This window comes from Carcharodon carcharias, chromosome X, assembly GCF_017639515.1.
Source record: "Carcharodon carcharias isolate sCarCar2 chromosome X, sCarCar2.pri, whole genome shotgun sequence".
In the NCBI taxonomy this organism is placed as follows: Eukaryota; Metazoa; Chordata; class Chondrichthyes; order Lamniformes; family Lamnidae; genus Carcharodon; species Carcharodon carcharias.
In genome coordinates, this window is record NC_054507.1 from 424711 (window position 1) to 445506 (window position 20796).

A 20796-nucleotide genomic window follows, 5' to 3' on the forward strand; every position below is an offset into this window, starting at 1 on the left:
TGGGAATCCGTTGGTAAGTAACTAACCACCTGACTCCCCAAAGCCTGTCCACCATCTACAAGGCACAAGTCAGGAGTGTGATGGAATACTCCCCACTTGCCTGGATGAGTGCAGCTCCCACAACACTCAAGAAGCTTGACACCATCCAGGACAAAGCAGCTGCTTGATTGGCACCCTGTTCACTAACATATAGTGGTAGCAGTATGTGCCATCTACAAGATGCACTGCAGGAATTCAACACGCTCCTTCGACAGCACCTTCCAAACCCATGGCCACTACCATCTAGAAGGACAAGAGCAGCAGACACATGGGAACACCACCACCCGGAAGTTCCCCTCCAAGTTACTCACCATCCTGACTTGGAAATATATCACCGTTCCTTCACTGTCACTGGGTCAAAATCCTGGAACACCCTCCCTAACAGCACTGTGGGTGTACCTACACCACATGGACTGCAGCGGTTCAAGAAGGCAGCTCACCACCACCTTCTCAAGGGGCAGTTAGGGATGGGCCGTAAATACTGGCCCAGCCAGCAATGCACACATTTTATTTTCTTTCATTCATGGGACCCCATAAAAAGAATAATAAAAAAAGTATTACCAGGCACACTAAGTTTTAGGCACTGGGGTGGTCCTGCGATCTGTGATAGGGTCTCAAGGTCTTACAATATTATCATAGAATGATTACAGCACTGAAAGAGACCGCTCGGCCTATTGTGTTTGTGCTGTCTCTCTGCAAGAGCAATTCACCTCGTGCCATTTTCCTATAGCCCTGTAAATTTTCTTCTTTCCACTATAGTCCAAGACTCTTGAAAGCCATGATTGAATCTGTCTCCAGCACACTCTCAGGCAGTGCATACGGATTCCTAATCACTCGCTGCATGAAGAATTTTCTCTTCATGTCACCATTGCTTCTTTTGCCAATTACCTTAAATCTGTGCCCTCTGGATCTCGATCCTTCCACCAATGGGAACCATTTCTCACCATCTACTCTGTCCAGACCCCTCATGATTCTGAACACCTCTACTAAATCTCCTCTCAGCCTTCTCTTCTCGAAGGAGACCAGCCCCAGCTTCTCCAAACTACCCATGTAACTGATGTCCCTCATCCCTGGAACCATTCTCGTGAATCTTTTCTGCACTCTCTTTCACATTCTTCCTGAAGTGTGGTGCCCAGAACTGGACACAATACTCTAGTTGAGGCTGGGCCCACCCTTTATACATGTTTAACATAACTTCCTTGCTTTTATACTCTATATCCCTATTCATAAAGCCCAGGGTCCATGATACTTTATAAACCACTTTGTGAAGGAGCCTCAGGGTCCAGGAGCACTGGAAGTTGGGTGACGTTGTTCTGGGAGCACTGGAGGCGAAGGTACTTTGATCTGGAAGAATTTGGGTGGGAGGTTTCAGGCTATGAGAGAATTATGGTCATGCTGAGATCAGGGAGCGTTGTGAGTGCATCCTTAGAGGGTTTGTGGGCACTCAGATTGGACCCTGGCATTTAAGATCTTGTGGATATGAAGTCTAAGAAAGGAATTGCTGGACTGCAACAGGACTGAGGATGGGTTTCAGTGCATTGTAAGTCTGGCTGTATTGTGATCTGGAATTATTGCGGAGAGCACGGTCTAGATTTCTTCTGGGGAGGAGGTCTCAGAAGCCTGTATATATCCAAGAATCCAAGTTATATTCCCATACATAAGCCTCCTCTCCCAACCAATCTGCATTCCACGTTGTGTCCATTGTTTGACCCATCCATGGTTCTTGCTGAGGGTTACATTTCTGTATGCCTGGTGTTGGCAGGCTTAAAAGTGGACAAATCTCCAGGTCCAGATGGTTTGTGTCCCAGACTGCTGAGGGAGGCAAGGGAGGAGATCACAGGGGCTCTGACCCAAATTTTTAATTTCTCTCTGGTCACGGGGGAGGTGCCAGAGGACTGGAGAACAGCTAATATGGTTCCGCTATTTAAGAAGGGTTGTAGAGATAAGCCAGGGAACTACAGGCCAATGGGTCTCACATCAGTGGTAGGGAAACTATTGGAGAAAATTCTGAAGGAGAGAATCTATCTCCACTTGGAGAGGCAAGGTTTGATCAGGGATAGTCAGCATGGCTTTGTCAGAGGGAGGTCATGCCTAACAAATGTGATTGAATTTTTTGAGGAGGTGAACAGGTGTGTAGATAAGGGTGGTGCAGTTGATGTAGTTTATATGGATTTCAGCAAAGCCTTTGACAAGGTCCCACATGGGAGACTTATAAAGAAGGCAAATGCACATGGGACACAGGGTAACTTGATAAGGTGGATTCAGAATTGGCTTAGTTATAGGAGGCAGAGGGTGATGACAGGAGGATGCTTTAGTGACTGGAAGCCAGTGTCCAGTGGCGTACCACAGGGATCTGTGCTGGGTCCCCTATTATTTGTCATTTATATAAACGACATAGATGACTATGTGGGGGGTAGGATTAGTAAGTTTGTGGATGATGCAAAGATTGGCCGGGTGGTTAACAGTGAGGTTGAGTGTCTTGGGCTACAGGAAGATATAGACGGGATGGTCAAATGGGCAGATAAGTGGCAGATGGAATTTAACCCTGAAAAGTATGAGGTGATACACTTTGGAAGGAGTAATTTGACAAGGAAGTATTCAATGAACGGCATGACACTAGGAAGTTCTGAGGAACAAAGGGACCTTGGCGTGTGTGTCCATAGATCTCTGAAGGCGGAGGGTCATGTTAGTGGGGTGGTGAAAAAGTCATTTGGGACACTTGCCTTTATCAATCGAGGCATAGATTACAAAAGCAGTGAGATCTTATTGAAGTTGTATAGAACCTTGGTGAGGCCACAGCTGGAGTACTGTGTGCAGTTCTAGTCGCCACATTATAGGAAGGATGTGATTGCACTGGATAGGGTGCAGAGGAGATTCACCAGGATGTTGGGATGAAACATTTAAGTTATGAAGAGAGGTTGGATAGACTTGGGTTGTCCTTGTTGGAGCAGAGAAGACTGAGGGGTGACCTGATCGAGGTGTACAAGATTATGAGGGGCATGGACAGGGTGGATAGGGAGCAGCTGTTCCCCTTAGTTGAAGGGTCAGTCACGAGGGGGCATAAGTTCAAGGTGAGGGGCAGGAGGTTTAGGGGGAATGTGAGGAAAAACGTTTTTACCCAGAGGGTGGTGATGGTCTGGAATGCGCTGCCTGGGAGGGTGGTGGAGGCGGGTTGCCTCACATCCTTTAAAAAGTACCTGGATGAGCACTTGGCACCTCATAACATTCAAGGCTATGGGCCAAGTGCTGGTAAATGGGATTAGGTAGGTCGGTCAGGTGTTTCTCACGTGTCGGTGCAGACTCGATGGGCCGAAGGGCCTCTTCTGCACTGTGTGATTCTGTGATTATCAGAAATTGCACATCCTTGATTTCTCAATACCCCCCAAGTAGTGAACATTTACCCTTTAGTGAGTTTGCTAACTTTTAGGTCGGAACTTTTATGAAATCAATCCGCTTTCAGGTAAGCAATGGGTCAGAAACACAGTAGCTAGTCAAGTGGTCTTTGCTGTGTCTTTTTTAAACTCAGCCACAGCATTAAATCCCACTTCTCCGTTTCCCAACCAGTCACAGAGTGCAGGTGTGATGCTGCTCGCACCTTTCAATGGAAGTATCTCTGTTTGAAGGTATACTGACAGAATGGTTCCATTACATATTGAGGACAGAGCAAGCAAAAGGATAGATGTGCCACGTAGGAAAGCTTCACTGTCCCCCTTCTCTGGTTGTCTGATGCTTCCCTGGCCTGAAGAAACATAGGGTCAGATTTTGACTCCTGGGTCAGGTGCGCAGAGATGGGAGAATTCCTGGCTCCACAAAGGGCAACCTTTAAAAATGGCTGCCTGGGTTTGGGCGGGGGAGACGGGCTGGATTAGAAGTCAGGGCGGGCAACCTGGGAACCACTGTGAAGGATGCTGGGTGTGAAGGTGGTCTGGGTCCAAAGTTTAAAAATAAAGATTAAAACATGAAACATGCCTCCAGCCCTCACCACTCACGCCTCCCCGCACTCCCAATGCTCTATCCATGTCAACCAGTGCCACATCATGCCCCCACCCACCTCCATGGCCCTTTTTTGCCCCTATGCTAACATAGTGCCAACTCATGCCATCCCATGCTCCCCCACCCACCATTCTTTGTCCTTACACCTACCATATGACCTCACCCAGTATCCACCATGGGCAGACCTCAGGACGTGTGCAGAGATGAGATAAAAAAAGTTGTATAAAATAACTTTCTAAGTGTATTACAGACTTCACTGTATTGAAAAAAAACTCTTCACCATAAATCCCATTTATGCATTCCTTCAAGTAAATAAAGCCTTATAACAGCAAACATTTTATTCAAGTGCACAATCCCTTATAACAATAAGTGTTGAAATTCATAGTCCCATTTCAAAGAGTCTATAACCACTTGTAGCTGTCAGTCAAACTGTGAACTGCCAGGCTCCCTACTGTGATAACAGATGGTTGTGAGATCAGTCATGCAGCACTTATCCAGTAACAGAAACTCTCAGGCTTATGGGCAGGATCTTCTCCCCGTCGGGGGTGTTGTGCAGGAGCGGGTGCCAGCGGGCGCGTTCCTGATTGGCTCCCCCGGTTGGGGTCGCGCCACCATTTTACGTGGGCGGGCCAATTAAGGCCCGCCCAGCATGACATCCACCAGGAAGCGCTATGCACTCCCTGTGCAGGCGGAGGGGGATTTCCTGAGCCGAGAGTGCAATCTTTTGTGCATGCGCGTGAAAGAGCACATAAATCTCCATGAGGCAAAGTGCTGCCTCAGGGAGATCGGCCCAGGTTTGAAGGGTTCAATAAAGAAGAGGAAAAAAATTCCTGACATGTCCACTCGTGCCACTGTCACATGAGCTGGGACATGTCCATTTCTTTTTAAACATTTTTAAAAAGTTTAATACCCTCATGAAACCTCATCCTGCCCGTCGATGAGGAGTCATGTTTTTTCAGAAGCCTGCCTGGTCTTCCAGTCTGCCCGCCAACATCACCCCTAACCCAACATCACCCCTAACCCAACATCACCCTGTGTCATTTATGCATCGGCAAGCGTGCCCCGCCCCCCACTCGCCGAACAGAAGATTCTGCCCTATGTGAGCAAACAGAGCGAAATAGCAAGCAATTGTTATTTTAAAACTCCAGACATTTTCTTCAAAGATTTAAAGGGCAGGACTTTTAAATGCCTTCACAGCTTGACAGGTCCCTTTGGTAGCTCCGTTTGACAGGTGCCTCTGACAGTTTTGACAATATGTTGACAGTTCCACTGAGGTGGAAAGTAATGGGTTTATGCACTTTTTGTGTACATTTATGCCAATTTTTAACAACTCCAAAGGACACATGACCTACCCCAAAAGGCACCTTATCACCCCCAAAGGTGTTCCGAATCCAAATGCAAAGGGGTACCTTACCTCGCCAAAGGGTATCCTGGCTATTCAAATGAATCCACAAAGTTCAGACTTGCTCTTACCAGGTCCAATGTGCACACTTTGGGTTTCACATTCCTGGCAGACCAAACTTCCACTTCAGTGGAGCCAGCTGATGATTTAAATGGCCAGCTGCCTCCATAAATCACACATTCACCAAACCTGCTCAGCCCCCATTCCTGTCCCTGCAAAAATGGCAAGTACCATGATCGGGGCAGGACTTATGATTTTCGGCCATTTCTGCTATTTTTGCCACGATGGAGAGACTTTCTGTTGTGGTGAAAATCTGGACTGTGATGTTCCCCGCAATCAGGAGGAAATGACTAACCTCTCACACCAAATAGATGTGGTTGGCAGTAGCTGAGGATGTGAACAGCAGGAGTGAGGTGCCTTGCAGCTGGATTCAGTGCCACAAGGAGTTTAATGACCTCATGTCAGTAGGAAAAACAAGTGGCAATCCACTTTTCAGAGGCAATCCCCCCCAGATTCGGAATTTCCAAACATTCTCCTGCACCGCACTCCTCAGATAACACATCTGGCAGCTGCACTCACTCCTGTCTCCATGAACTTCCTCATATCCCCATCTGGGCATCCACCACTGACACTTACCTTCATTACCATTTCACACCTATCCCTCACTCTCACCCTCATAATGGTCTGCTTTTGCTCCTTGCAGGAGAAGAGGTGGTACTACTCCAGGGAGAGGTAGTCCTAGCCACCCTGACCGAGGAGGAGAGTTGGCAGTCAGTCGAGTGGCACAGCCCATGGGTGTGGTTGATAGAGAGATAGAATTAGATATCGCACTGCCACTTGGCTTACAACAGTCACCCATGAATTTGTTGTCACCAGTTATGAGCATTGGCACATGTAGACTTTGAACCCTTTCCTCACGTCACCTCTAATTCATTGATCTCCCACAGATGATGAGGTTGATGGAGGAGCTGGAGCAAAAGAAGGCAGAGGAGTGCACAGAGGAGGGTACACACTCAGAGAACACCATCACACAACTCCTGCGCACCCTGTCCATTCAGACAGCAATGGAAAACATTTAAAACAGGGTGCAGGAAAAATATATTTTGCTAAATGCATCACTATGCTTGAATAAAGACTTAAAGGAACAATTGAGATTAAGGAAAGAGGCATTTATTAAATACATAGACAGCAGGGGCGAACCTGACAAGGGAAAATATGAAGAGATTAGGAGAAAAGTCAAAAAGAAACAATTAGAAAGGCAACAGCAACTATGCAATTAAATTATCAAGGAAAGTAAAACAAAATGGTAAAATCTTCTACAGCTAAGTAAAAACAAAGTTGAAAGTCATAAGAGGTTTAGGGCCACTTTCTGATAGACAGGGTAATTTCACAGGCAACAATAGAGACATGGTAGAAATATTAAAGTAACCCAGCTGACTGGGCTTGTTATTATTCTTCATTTTATACAATTTATCTGCAGAAGGGACTGCCTGCAAATCTGTCTCTACAACCACAACTGACGATGTTCGATACAGAAGTGACAGACACCCTGGTCGCAGTACATCATCTCCTGAGATGCAAGGATGCCAATAAATAACTTACTTTGCTTCAGTTTTTATCAGGAAACAGGACAGGCAGACATGACATCAAATGACATGATTAAAACTGTGAAAACTGCATTTAAAATTCAAAAAGCGAATTTATTAAATAAACTAAGGAGGATAAAATCCCTAGTCGGGGTGGATTGCATCCATGCATTTTAAAAGAATCTAGTGAGGAGAAAGCAAAGGCATTGTCACACATTTTTAATAAAAGCTATAGTGCCAGAGGACTGGCAGGTTGCTAATGTAATTCCTATATTTAAGAAGTGGGACAGAACATCTCTAGGGAATTATAGACCAGTCAGCTTAACACCTGTGGCAAGAATAGTAATGGAATCCTCACTAAAAGAGAGAATAGAACAACATCTAGAAATGAGAAATATAATAATAAATAGTTTGCATGGATTTCAAAAGGGAAAATCTTGCTTAACCAGCTTGATTGAATTCTTTGCAAAAATAACAGAGAGTAGACAATAGTAATGTAGTAGATGTAATTTATCTGAACTTTCAAATGGCTTTCAATAATGTACACTATAATAGACGAATGGATATGGTCAGAGGACAAGTGGCAGAATGGATTGCTAGCTGGCTTCAAGACAGAAAGCAGAGAGTGGGAGTAAAGGCTAATTTTTCAGAGAGGTAGAAGGTGGGAAGTGGTGTTCCACAAGGATCAGCGCTGGGATCACTGATGTTCACAACTTACATTAATGATTTGGACTTTGGAATCAAAAACACAATGTCTAAATTTACAGATGACACCGATTTTAGGGGGGTGGGGGTTGGGGTACGGATAGTCAATACCAAGGAGGACTGCAATAAATTATAAAAAGATATTAACAAACTTGCAGAATTGGCATATAATCGGCAAATGAATTTCAGCATAGATAATCGTGAAGCGAGAAAAAAGTAAGGAAGTTGCATATTATTTAGGAAATAAGAAACTAAATGGGTAGACCAAGAAGGAATAAGGTCTAAAAAACAAACTAAGCACTAGGTTTTATTTCTGGAGGGATCGAATTGAAAAGTAGGGAAATTATCTTGTTAATTCATTTTACAGGAAGTGGGCGTCGTTGGTTGGGCCAGTATTTATTGTCCATCCCTAATTGCCCTTGAGAAGGTGGTGGTGAGCTGCCTTCTTGAACCGCTGCAGTCCATGTGGTGTAGATACACCCACAGTGCTGTTAGGGAGGGAGTTCCAGGATTTTGACCCAGCGACAGTGAAGGAACGGTGATATATTTCCAAGTCAGGATGGTGAGTGGCTTGGAGGGGAACATCCAGGTGATGGTGTTCCCATCTATCTACTGCCCTTGTCCTTCTGGTGGGGGATGGAGGTGTAGAGGGATTGGAATTCCATGGTGAAGAGGAGGCAGTTGGGGCCAGGGAACTGGAAATTGATATGACGTAGGGCATCAGAGGAATAGCAGATGTCGGTAGGAAGAAACTGGACAAGGGGAGAGAAAATGGAGTCAAGGTAGCAAGAGATGAGTTCTGTGGGGCAGGAACAGGCTGACACGATCAGTCTACCGGCACAGTGCTGATGTGGATTTTGGGTAGGAGGTAGAAGTGGGCTGTGCAAGTTTGGAAGGCTTTGAGGTTGGAAGCTGTGGAAGGAAGATCTCCAGAGGAGATGAGGTCAGTAACAGTCCTGGAAACAATGGCTTGATGTTCAGTGGTGGGGTCATGGTCCAGGGAGAGGTAGGAGGAAGTGTCTGCGAGTTGGCGCTCAGCCTATTCGAGGTAGAGGTTAGTGCACCAGACAACAACAGCACCACCCTTGTCAGCAGGTTTGATGACAAAGTCAGGGTTGGACCTGAGAGAACGGAATGCGGCAAGTTCAGAAGGAGACAGGTTAGAGTGGGCGAGAGGAGCAGAGAAATTGAGACGACTGATGTCACGCCGACAGTTCTCAATGAAAAGATCAGGGGAAGGTAAGAATCCAGCGGGAGGGGTCCAGGTGGAGGGAGAATATTGGAGGCGGGTAAAAGGATCCATTGAACGGGGAGAGAACTCCTGCCCAAAGAAGTGAGCACGGAGACGAAGGCGGCGGAAGAAAAGTTCAGCATCATGCCGAGCCTGAAATTCATTGAGGTGAGGGCGTAAGGGTATGAAACTGAGTCCTTTGCTGAGCACTGAATGTTCAGCAACAGAGAGGGGAAGGTCAGGGGGTATCGTGAATACACGGCTGGGGCTGGGATTGGAAGACGGGATGGGGACAGAGGGACGGGTAGGGGTGGAAGGTCCTGGATGGGCGTTGGTGTCAATGAGTTGTTGGAGCTTGTATTCCTTAACACCTGAAAGGAAGAGGAAAAGTTTCTTTGTATAATCCCTTTCATGACTGCAAGACATCCCAAAATACTTTAGAGCCAATGAATCACTCTTGAAACATAGTCACTGTTGTTATGTTGGAAACATGGCAGCCTCATGTGCTACATGATGCACAGCGAATCAGCAAGTAACACTGGCAAAGAAAGAGTAGGTGCAACCTATTCGAAAGTCACCTAATGTCCATTCTGAGCGTTCCAGGGGATGGGGTCGTGTTGTTATCCTGAGAGACAGTATCATCCACGTCTGCCTCAGCTATTGGGTAATGTAACATGCCCACTTTTCTGTGCATCAGCTGACCAAAGGGCTATCTCTCTGTAATCTCCAAACCTAGCTCTTCAAGGAAGAGGATACAACGAAGCCTAAGGTCTGGGAGGCAGCAGTTTGAGCATTCCTGAGTCATGCAAAGACTGCTTCTTCCATGGGAGCCAGTGCTGATGACTCTGTAGTTACCCATATGCTCAGTCATGGACTGCAGACATTCTGTTACATCCACCAACACAGAATATATGTGGCAAAAAAACTGACTCTAGCATCTTTGATGTTCAGAAATAATTATTCCCTTTAAAAACAAATCCCCAAGGTCTGGATCAGTGCCTGCAGCTCAGAATGGACATTAGGTGACCTTTGAATTGGTTGCACCTACTCTTTCTTTGCCACTGTTACTTGCTGATTCGCTTTGTATCACTCACTAGGCTTCCTCAAACTCTCAGTCAACAGCCCTGCAGTAGATATACCTAGCTGTTGCTTTGTGAGGTTAGATACTGCTTTTAGGTACGCTACATGCTCCGGTGCCCAGCTTCCTTTGGCTCATTGGCCCCAAACTCCATTTCATGTGGCACATCTATAGAAAAGAAAGAGGAACAAGTGTTGGAATGATATCTTGGTGATCACTTATTGCTGCTGATCTGTTTCCATGAGGAGGTCTCAGTCTGTTTCAGTGATGTGGAACATACAGCACACCAGAAAGGTTTGCCTCTTTGATCTAAATTTCAAATATTTCTCCAAGAAAGCCAATTGATGGCTCACTGCTTGACCTGTCATGACCATGTGCCTCATTGTAACTGTTGCACTGGTGTACAGGGATATTGAAAAGCTATTAAGAATTATATTTCTATACATATCCACTGACTACAGAGCCAATCATGCAATCTTTTTTCTTTCAGTAATTTGGAACATTTGAATAACAGAGAATATACAAGTAATGCATATTGCCTGGGAAGTGTGATTGCGATAAATGATGTTCATTCTGTGGTCACAAACTGTTTGGGCATTCACAAAACTGTTGCTCTTCTTGATATAGGAGAGTGCTCCACTTAGAGGTGCTTGAATTGTAACATGAGTACTGTCAGTGTAGCTTTGTAGGCGAGGGAAGAAATATGTCTGCCACTTTATCTGCTGTTTCTGCACCTTGTTGAAATGGATAGAGGTCTTGGCATGCCATCTGTTTGATGGAACCAGATGTGCTGCAAGCTAGTTGCTCCTACACAGATCTGCCAATGCCTGGAATGACCATGGTGAAAAAGGTTCATGATCATGGTCACTGTAATTGCTACCAACAGTTAGATATTGCTGGAGGACTACACCTCTAGGTCTTAACTTGTGAGATTGCATATTCTGGTGATAGACTTCCTAAAATAACCAAGCTTGCCAAAAGAGAGCTCCCCTGTGAGTTTCAGGGTTCTCTGTCTCTGATGGAACATCAGATACATGGCTGGACCAGTGGGCCACCTTAACTTGCTCCTGCTGTTTCTCCCCTCCCCAGTTATCTAGAAATATGTCACTGCTTCCAATATCCAGACTTTATCAATCTTGAAAATTGTGCAATTCTGCTAAAGTGAATGATTCTACAATTTTGGATGAGGCAGCTTTAATTGGCTTTTGACAATTTCACAAGCTAAGCCCCCAGCTTATACACCAAACTTGTGTGAAAGGCGATAACACCAAAAAGTAATTTTCTGCACTGAGTACCATGTAAAAGCTGCATTAGTGCAAGCATAACCAAATGATTTTATATTAGTGTTCAATTTGTAACTACCACTCTGAACTCCGTGTTATTGGCAGGAAAAGGGATCATTCCTTAACTAACAGGGGTTAAAACGCCCAGCATTTAGCCCTCTAACCCTTGAATCTTGTTTAAATAAACATGAAATATGTGTGGCTAACTTGGACTAACAAGCCAGTGGAAGAAATTTTGATATCCAGCATCATAGCAGCTCAGTGATCCAGTTAAGAGTTCTGTCGAAGGGTCATGAGGACTCGAAACGTCAACTCTTTTCTTCTCCGCCGATGCTGCCAGACCTGCTGAGTTTTTCCAGGTAATTCTGTTTTTGTTTTGGATTTCCAGCATCCGCAGTTTTTTTGTTTTTATAAGAGCCACTGTCTGGCCTTTTCTCCAGATTTATGATGAATTCTTCCACAAGCTGTAAGCATTTTGAGATAATTTGGAACTTGTCAAAAAGAAAATCTAGATCACATGGCAGAGTCATTTTGAATGATAAGCCTTTCTACCATACTGTTATTTGAAGCAGTACCAGTTATCTACAATAAGTTATGTAATATAATGGCCCAGATCTTCCGAGCAGCAGTAATGATAGTTGGATTGCTGCTCTGCTCGTAAATTCCCCCGACTCGACACTGCTGGGCATTTCTTCTGAGACCTTTCCATCCCGGCTTTCACAGAAATGCAGAGTTATTTGGAGAATTCCGTCAGAGCGGAGTAGAGTCAGGGGAAGACAGGACATGCTCCCTTTAGCTGCCATATGGTAAGTTTAAAGGTCAGTCTGAATGCAAGTGACTGGGTGAATAGGTAGGTTGAGTGAGGTGGGTAGTTGGGTCAGGAGGAGTAGTCAGGTCAGGTGGGGGGGGTAACCAGGTCAGGGGGCTGGTTAAGTTGGAAGGGTAGCCGGGGGATAATCGGGATGGGTAGTCAGATGGGGTTGGGTGGTCAGTTGTTGGGGTTTGGTTGTGAAGGTGGGGGTCAATCGTGTAGTTACTCAGGTGTTAGACTAAGTTTTCAACTGTCTAACATTTCCTAGTTTAGGGTTAGGATTAGGGTTAGTATTCAGGGAAGTACCACGGAACTGAGAATCGGAGACTTTCATGGAGGGCCCTGGGGAGTAAGGGAGTTGCTCATCGGAAGTTTAAACTTCACAGGCAATTCCCATGTAGGTCGGCATATCAGGACTTCCACAAGGTCCCTAATCTCAGTATTACATCTGGTCTCTGATGATCTGGAGACCAGAAGATTTGGTCCATGTGCTAATAAGGAAACAATAGACCATGTGCATTATTGGCTGAGGTTGTGGTAAATCCAAGAATGAGAAGCGCCTCTGTTATCTGTAACAGAATAATTTCGGATTTTGAAAAATTGTGCCCAATTCTGAAAATAGATTTTTTCCTCATTTTCTTGCAGCTGCGTCAATGTTGAATACTGCACTCCAGCCCGCACAGCTTCAACAGGCCACTCTACAGTCCCTTCCTCCATCTGCTGTACCTCTGAAACAGCCGGAACCACAAACCCAGATCACTTCCATTCACACAGCACAAGGCCTGACTTTAAATCCCACAATAGTGAGTTACTCCAATGTATACTGCCTCATGTTAGATATGAAGAGGGACCAGTGGTAATGGAATCATAAAACACTTTTTTACTGCAGTGTATAATGTCGTGATTTTTGTCTCGTTTTGTTTACTCAGAAGTTAGATTTTTTCTTGATAGTTATTCACTTCTGCACGTTTATACAAATCTTAAAGTGCTTGATTTATATATTCTTGATTTTATGTTTATAGTTAACATATTTATAATCATTCTTTTTTTGTACAAAATCACATATTTATGGTATCTTTAGTTTCGTGGGTGGTAGTGACATATCTACAAATCTATTTCCACCTTTGTCAGTGCTTCCTGAGTGATTATAGCAGAGTTAATTGCTCCTTTGCTAAAGTGCTGTTCTGATTCTGAATGGAACAAAAGGACCAGCGATAATGTTTAGAATCACAAGAGGAATATATGGAGGAGAAGGCTCACTGCCATTAGAGCAGCGTTTTCAAAGAAGTGATCACCTAACTTGGAAGGGAACTATTTATGATAGTCCCTTATTGTAACGAGGATGGCATAACTAGCTCATAGATTCTTAAGCAGAGAAAATAAAGGCAAGAGGCACTCATCTAAAAACTCAAAGGAAAGGAGTGTCCTCACATTTTACATACAAAGCACAGACTGACTGATGGGGCAAACCCTATCCTGCACTGTGTCAGTAATGCATATGCTGCAATTGCAATTGGTAATTAACTTAATGGGCCTGGAGCAAAAACAAAAAATGCTGGAAAAACTCAGCAGGTCTGACAGCATCTGTGGAGAGAAAGACAGAGTTAACGTTTCGAGTCCGTGTGACTCTTCAGAGCTAAGGAGAAGTAGAAATGTGGTGAAATATTCTACTGTTTAAGGACAGGTGAAGCTGGACAGAAGACCAGTGATAGGTGGAGGCAAAGGTGAGATTGACAAAGATGTCATAAACAAAAGGTTGAAGGGGTGTTGATGGTGGTGATACTGGCTAAAGGAGGTGCTAATAGTGACATTAAGGGTAGAAAGCAGGATGAGCAAGTAACAGATGGCCCTAGTGGGGGTGGGGTGGGGGGGGCAGCGGGGACAGTGTGGGAGAAAAGATCAAAATAGGCTAAAAGGTGGGGATAAAACAATGAATAAAAATAATAAAAATAGGTGGGAAAAAAAATATATATAAATTTAAAAATAAAAATGAATATTGAAAAAAGGGGATCAAAAAGGGGTGAGGATGGAGGAGAGAGTTCATGATCTAAAGTTGTTGAACTCAATATTCAGTCCGGAAGGCTGTAAAGTGCCGAGTCGGAAGATGAGGTGCTGTTCCTCCAGTTTGCGTTGAGCTTCACTGGAACAATGCAGCAGGCCAAGGACAGACAAGTGGGCATGAGAGCAGGGTGGAGTGTTGAAATGGCAAGCAACAGGGAGGTCTGGGTAATGCTTGTGGACAGACTGAAGGTGTTCTGCAAAGCAGTCACCCAGTCTGCGTTTGGTCTCTCCAGTGTAGAGGAGACCGCATTGGGAGCAGCGAATGCAGTAGACTAATTTGAGGGAAGTGCAAGTGAAATGCTGCTTCACTTGAAAGGAGTGTTTGGGCCCTTGGACAGTGATGAGGGGGGAAGTAAAGGGGCAGGTGTTACACCTTCTGTGATTGGCATCAGTATTGGAACAGGAGGGATCAGTACCATTGGGACGGTCTCCACCTGAACCGATCTGGGACCAATGTTCTAGCGAAAAGGGTAAATAGGGTGGTCAACAGGACTTTAAACTAGAAAGTTGGGGGGGGGGGGTTAAAAATCCAAGAAGTATGACTAATGGGAAACAAAGCAGCAGGTTAGCATGTTGGGGGGGGGGTGGATTCAACTTCATGGAAAATTATGAAAAAACTGAAAAGAAAGGAGAGCCCAGGAGAGGCTATTAAAGTCTCCAGAACACAAAACAGGACAGAGTGTTTGGAAAGGGCTAGGAATCTAACTTCAAGCACATCAGCAGGTATGATGTGGTGGGCATCACGGAGACATGGCTGCAAGGGGATCAGGACTGGGAGCTAAATATCCAAGGATATACATTCTATCGAAAAGATAGGCAGGTTGGCAGAGGGGGTGGGGTTGCTTTGTTAGTAAGAAATGAAATTAAATCGATAGCAAGAAATGATGTAGGGTCAGATGATGTGGAATCTGTGTGGGTAGAGTTGAGGAACCGCAAAGGTGAAAAAACCATAATGGGAGTTATGTACAGGCCTCCGAACAGTAGTCAGGATGTGGGACACAAGATACACCAGGAGATAGAAAAGGCGTGTAAGAAAGGCAAGGTTACAGTGATCATGGGGGATTTCAATATGCAGGTAGACTGGGAAAATCAGGTTGGTCGTGGATCCCAAGAAAAGGAATTTGTGGAATGTCCACGAGATGGCTTTTTGGAGCAGCTTGTGGTGGAGCCCACTAGGGAACAGGCAATTCTAGATTTAGTGATGTGTAATGAAGCAGATTTGATAAAGGAGCTTAAGGTGAAGGAACCCTTAGGATAGAATTTACCCTGCAATTTGAGAGGAAAAAGCTGGAATCAGATGTACTGATATTGCAGTTGAATAAAGGCAACTACAGAGGCATGAGGGAGGAGCTGGCCAGAATTGACTGAGAGATGAGCCTAGCAGGAAAGACAGTGGAACAGTAATGGCAGGAGTTTCTGGGAGTAATTTGGGGGAGACAGCAAAAATTCATCCCGAGGAAGAAGAAGCACACTAAAGGGAGGATGAGGCAACCATGGCTGACAAGGGAAGTCGGGGACAGCATAAAAGCTAAAGAGAAAGCATACAATGCAGCAAAGAGCAGTGGAAAACCAGGGGATTGGGAAGCCTACAAAGACCAACAGAGGACAACTAAAAAAGAAATAAGGAGGGAGAAGATTAAATATGAAGGTAAACTAGCCAGTAATATAAAAGAAGATTGCAAGAGGTTTTTTAGATATATAACGGGTAAGAGAGAGGCAAAAGTGGACATTGGGCTGCTGGAAAATGACGCTGGAGGAGTAGTAGTGGGGAATAAAGAAATGGCGGAGGAACTGAATAGGTACTTTGTGTCAGTCTTCATGGTGGAGATACGAGTAACATCCCCAAAGTTCAAGAGAGTCAGGGGGCAGAGGTGAGCATGGTGGCCATTACCAAGGAGAAGGTGCTAGGAAAACTGAAAGGTCTGAAGGTGGATAAATCACCTGGACCAGATGGATTACACCCCAGAGTTCTGAAGGAGATAGCTGAAGAGATAGTGGAGGCGTTAGTGGTGATCTTTCAGGAATCACTTGAGTCAGGGAGGGTCCCAGAGGACTGGAAAAATCGCTAATGTAACCCCGCTGTTACAAAAAGGGAGTGAGGCAAAAGATGGGAAATTACAGGCCGATTAGCCTGACCTCAGTCATTGGTAAGATTTTAGAGTCTATTATTAAGGATGAGATTTCAGAATACTTGGAAGTGCATGGTAAAATAGGGCAAAGTCAGCATGGTTTCATCAAGGGGAGGTCATGCCTGACAAGTCTGTTAGAATTCTTTGAGGAGGTAACAAGTAGGTGAAACAAAGGAGAGCCAATGGATGTTATCTACTTGGACTTCCAGAAGGCCTTTGACAAGGTGCCGCACAGGAGGCTGCTCAGTAAGATAAGAGCCCATGGTGTTAGAGGCAAGGTACTAGCATGGATAGAAGATTGGCTGTCTGTCAGGAGGCAGAGAGTGGAGATAAGGGGGTCCTTCTCAGGATGGCAGCCAGTGACTAGTGGAGTTCCGCAGGGGACAGTGTTGGGACCACAACTTTTCACTTTATACATTAATGATCTAGATGAAGGAACTGAGGGCATCCTGGCTAAGTTTGCAGATGATACAAAGATAGGTGGAGGGATAGGTTGTATTGAGGAGGCGGGGAGGCTGCAGAAGGATTTGGACAGGTTAGGAGAATGGGCAAAGAAGTGGCAGATGGAATACAACATGAGAAAGTGTGAGGTCATGCACCTTGGTAGGAAGAATAGAGGCATAGACTATTTTCTAAATGGGGAGAGAATTCAGAAATCCAGAGTGCAAAGGGACTTGGGAGTCCTAGTCCAGGATTCTCTTAAGGTTAACTTGTAGGTTGAGTCAGTAGTTAGGAAGGCAAATGCAAAACAAAAACAGAATTACCTGGAAAAACTCAGCAGGTCTGGCAGCATCGGCGGAGAAGAAAAGAGTTGACGTTTTGAGTCCTCATGATCCTTCAGCAGAACTGAATAAATATTAGGAGAGGGGTGAAATATATATAGGCAAATACAATGTTGGCATTTATTTTGAGAGGACTAGAATATAAAAGCAGGGATGTGCTGCTGAGGCTTTATAAGGCTCTGGTCAGACCACATTTAGAATATTGTGAGCAATTTTGGGCCCCGTATCTCAGGAAGGATGTGCTGGCCCTGGAGAGGGTCCAGAGGAGGTTTACGAGAACGTTCCCAGGAATGAAAGGCTTAACATATGAGGAACATTTGAGGATTCTGGGTCTATACTCGATGGAGTTTAGAAGGACGAGGGGGGATCTGATTGAAACTTACAGAATACTGAAAGGCCTGGATAGAGTGGACGTGGGGAAGATGTTTCCATTAGTAGGAGAGACTAGGACCCGAGGGCACAGCCTCAGAGTAAAGGGAAGACCTTTTAGAACAGAGATGAGGAGAAACTTCTTTAGCCGGAGAGTGGTGAATCTATGGAATTCATTGCCACAGAAGGCTGTGGAGACCAGGTCATTGAGTGTATTTAAGACCGAGATAGATAGGTTCTTGATTGGTAAGGGGATCAAAGGTTACGAGGAGAAGGCGGGAGAATGGGGTTGAGAAACTTATCAGCCACAATTGAATGGCAGAGCGGACTCAATGGGCCGAATGGCCTAATTTCTGCTCCTATGTCTTATGGTCTTATTGCATGGGAAGGTGCCGTGGGAGAGGGTTGAGGTGCTGCGGGCGATGGAGGAGTGGACCAGGGTGTCCCGGAGGGAACGATCTCTGCGGAATGCCTCCGGGGGGGTGAAGGGAAGATGTGTTTGGTGGTGGCATCATGCTGGAGTTGGCGGAAATGGCGGAGGATGATCCTTTGAATGCGGAGGCTGGTGGGGTAAAAAGTGAGGACAAGGGGGACCCTATCATGGTTCTGGGAGGGAGAGGAAGGTGTGAGGGCAGAGGCGCGGGAGATGGGCCGGACACGGTTGAGGGCCCTGTCAACCACCATGGGTGGAAAACCTCGGTTAAGGAAGAAGGAAGACATGTCAGAGGAACTGTTTTTGAAAGTGACATCATCAGAACAGATGCGACGGAGACGAAGGAACTGAGAATGGGATGGAGTCCTTACAGGAAGCGGGGTGTGAGGAGCTGTAGTCGAGGTAGCTGTGGGAGTCGGTAGGCTTGTAATGGATATTGGTGGACAGTCTATCACCAGAAATTGAGACGGAGAGGTCAAGGAAGGGAAGGGAAGTGCCAGTGATGGGTCATGTGAAAATGATGGAGGGGTGGAGATTGGAAGCAAAATTAATAAATTTTTCCAGGTCCAGGCAAGAGCATGAAGCGGAACCAAAACAGTTATCAATGTACTGGAAAAAAATTTGTGGGAGAGGGCCTGAGTAGGGCTGGAACAAGGGATGTTCCACATACTCCATAAAAAGACAGGCATAGCTGGGGCCCATGCGGGTACCCATAGCCACACCTTTTATTTGGAGGAAGTGAGCGGAGTTAAAGGAGAAATTGTTCAGTGTGAGAACAAGTTCAGCCAGACGGAGGAGAGTAGTGGTGGATGGGGATTGTTCGGGCCTCTGTTCGAGGAAGAAGCTAAGGGCCCTCAGACCATCCTGGTGGGGGATGGAGGTGTAGAGGGATTGGACGTCCATGGTGAAGAGGAAGCGGTTGGGGCCAGGGAACTGCAAATTGTTGATATGGTGTAGGGTGTCAGAGGAATCGTGGATTTAGGTGGGAAGAGGCTGGACAAGAGGAGAGAGATTGGAGTCAAGGTAGCAAGAAATGAATTCCATGGGGCAGGAGCAAGCTGACATGATCGGTCTACCAGGACGGTTCTGTTTGTGGATTTTGGGTAGGAGGTAGAAGCGGGCTGTCCGAGGTTGGGTGACTATCAGGTTGGAAGCTGTGGGCGGAAGATCCCCAGAGGAGATGAGGTCAGTGACAGTGCAGGAAACAATGGCTTGATGTTTGTTGGTGGGGTCATGGTCCAGGGAGAGGTAGAAGGAAGTGTCTGCGAGTTGACGCTCAGCCTCCGTGAGGTAGAGGTCAGTGCGCCAGACAACAACAGCACCACCTTTGTCAGCAGGTTTGATGACAAAGTCAGAGTTGGACCTAAGAGAATGGAGTGCGGCAAGTTCAGAAGGAGACAGGTTAGAGTGGGTGAGAGGAGCAGAGAAATTGAGACGACTTATGTCACGTTGACAGTTCTCAATGAAAAGATCAAGAGCAGGTAAGAATCCAGAGGGAGGGGTCCAGGTGGAGGGAGAATATTGGAGATGGGTAAAAGGATCCGTTGAATGGGGAGAGGACTCCTGCCCAAAGAAGTGAGCACGGAGACGAAGACGGCGGAAGAAGAGTTCAGCATCGTGCCGAGCCCGAAATTCATTGAGATGAGAGCATAAGGGTATGAAACTGAGTCCTTTGCTGAGTACTGAATGTTCAGCATCAGAGAGGGGAAGGTCAGGGGGTATAGTGAATACACGGCCGGGGCTGGGATTACAGGAAGGGATGGGGTCAGAGAGATGGGAAGAGGTGGAGGTCCTGGATGGGCGTGGATGTGTTAATTGGCCTGGAGTCTTGTTTGCCATCCAGTTAGCAGCGTCAGGATGGGAAGGAAGCAGGACACACGAAACAGTGGACCTGATTTACAGGGTGAGTGGCAGCCGTTGCTGTGATTGCCATTTGTGTCAATAATGGAAGAAACTGAGCAGAGGGCAGTGGGTAAGGAGGGCCCTCATGCCAGGGCCTTTTTTCTGATGCCTCACTTGAGGTGCTGCTGGAGGGAGTGACATCACAAAGAAATATCCTATTCCTTGCCAGTGGCATGAAAGACCTGCAAGGTAGACCAAGAAGGCATGACTGGATGTGGCTCATGAGGTCAGCAGCAGAGGAATGGGGAGGAACTGGGTCCAATGCAGGAAATGTTTCAATGACCTGCTTGGATCTGGCAAGGTGGGTCCAAGGAGAGACCCAGATGTCATGTCTCATGGTCAGCAGTCAACAAAATGCAAAAGAGAGGGGCATCTGAGAACATATAGGGCAGAGTTTTCTGCCTGTCAGGTGGGCGGGCCTGACCCAATCTCCGGCGGGTGGGGAGCTGATCCCTGCTGGAGAAGCGGGCTGCACCACCACTTTACGTGGGCTGGTTAAATGCAGCCTCAGGGAGATCACTTCCACTTCGAAAAAGATTAAAAATAGAGGAAAAAAAATCCCTAACATGTCCCCCTCATGTGACAATGAAATGGGACATGTTCATAATTTATACTATAACTTCATTAAAATTTTTAAACCCCACATGAAACTTCACCCCGCCGCTGGATGAGGTTTCATGTTTTCTCTATTCCCCGCCGGGGTTCCTGGCCGACCCACCAGCCTTAAGGTTGGACGGGCAGGTCCTTTAATTGTTTCAATGATCCTGTTGGTGGCCTCAGTTGGCCATTGACAGGTCAGCGGGCCCCCAGCTGATTTTGCTGTGCCCCCACCTTCCTGAATATTTAAATGGGGCGGGGTGAAGTCGGGGGTTCTGCCCAACATCGTCCCGCGTCATTTTACACATCGGCGAGTGGGCCCCGCCCCCTGCTCACCAACAGCAAAGCTTCTGCCTGTAGAGTTCTCTTGACGAAAGGAGAGATGTGTGTCCAGT

The 20796-nt window shown here is 46.0% G+C and overlaps 1 protein-coding gene across 1 annotated transcript in view; it reads left to right on the forward strand.

Annotated features, from left to right (window-relative positions):
• The window catches only part of pou6f1 (POU class 6 homeobox 1), a 305810-nt gene that overhangs the window by 57403 nt on the left and 227611 nt on the right, over positions 1–20796 (forward strand). Inside the window, exon 3 of the mRNA XM_041180184.1 lies at positions 12774–12931. Within this exon, the coding sequence (XP_041036118.1) occupies positions 12774–12931 (158 nt within the window). The remainder of the gene's footprint in view (positions 1–12773; positions 12932–20796) is intronic.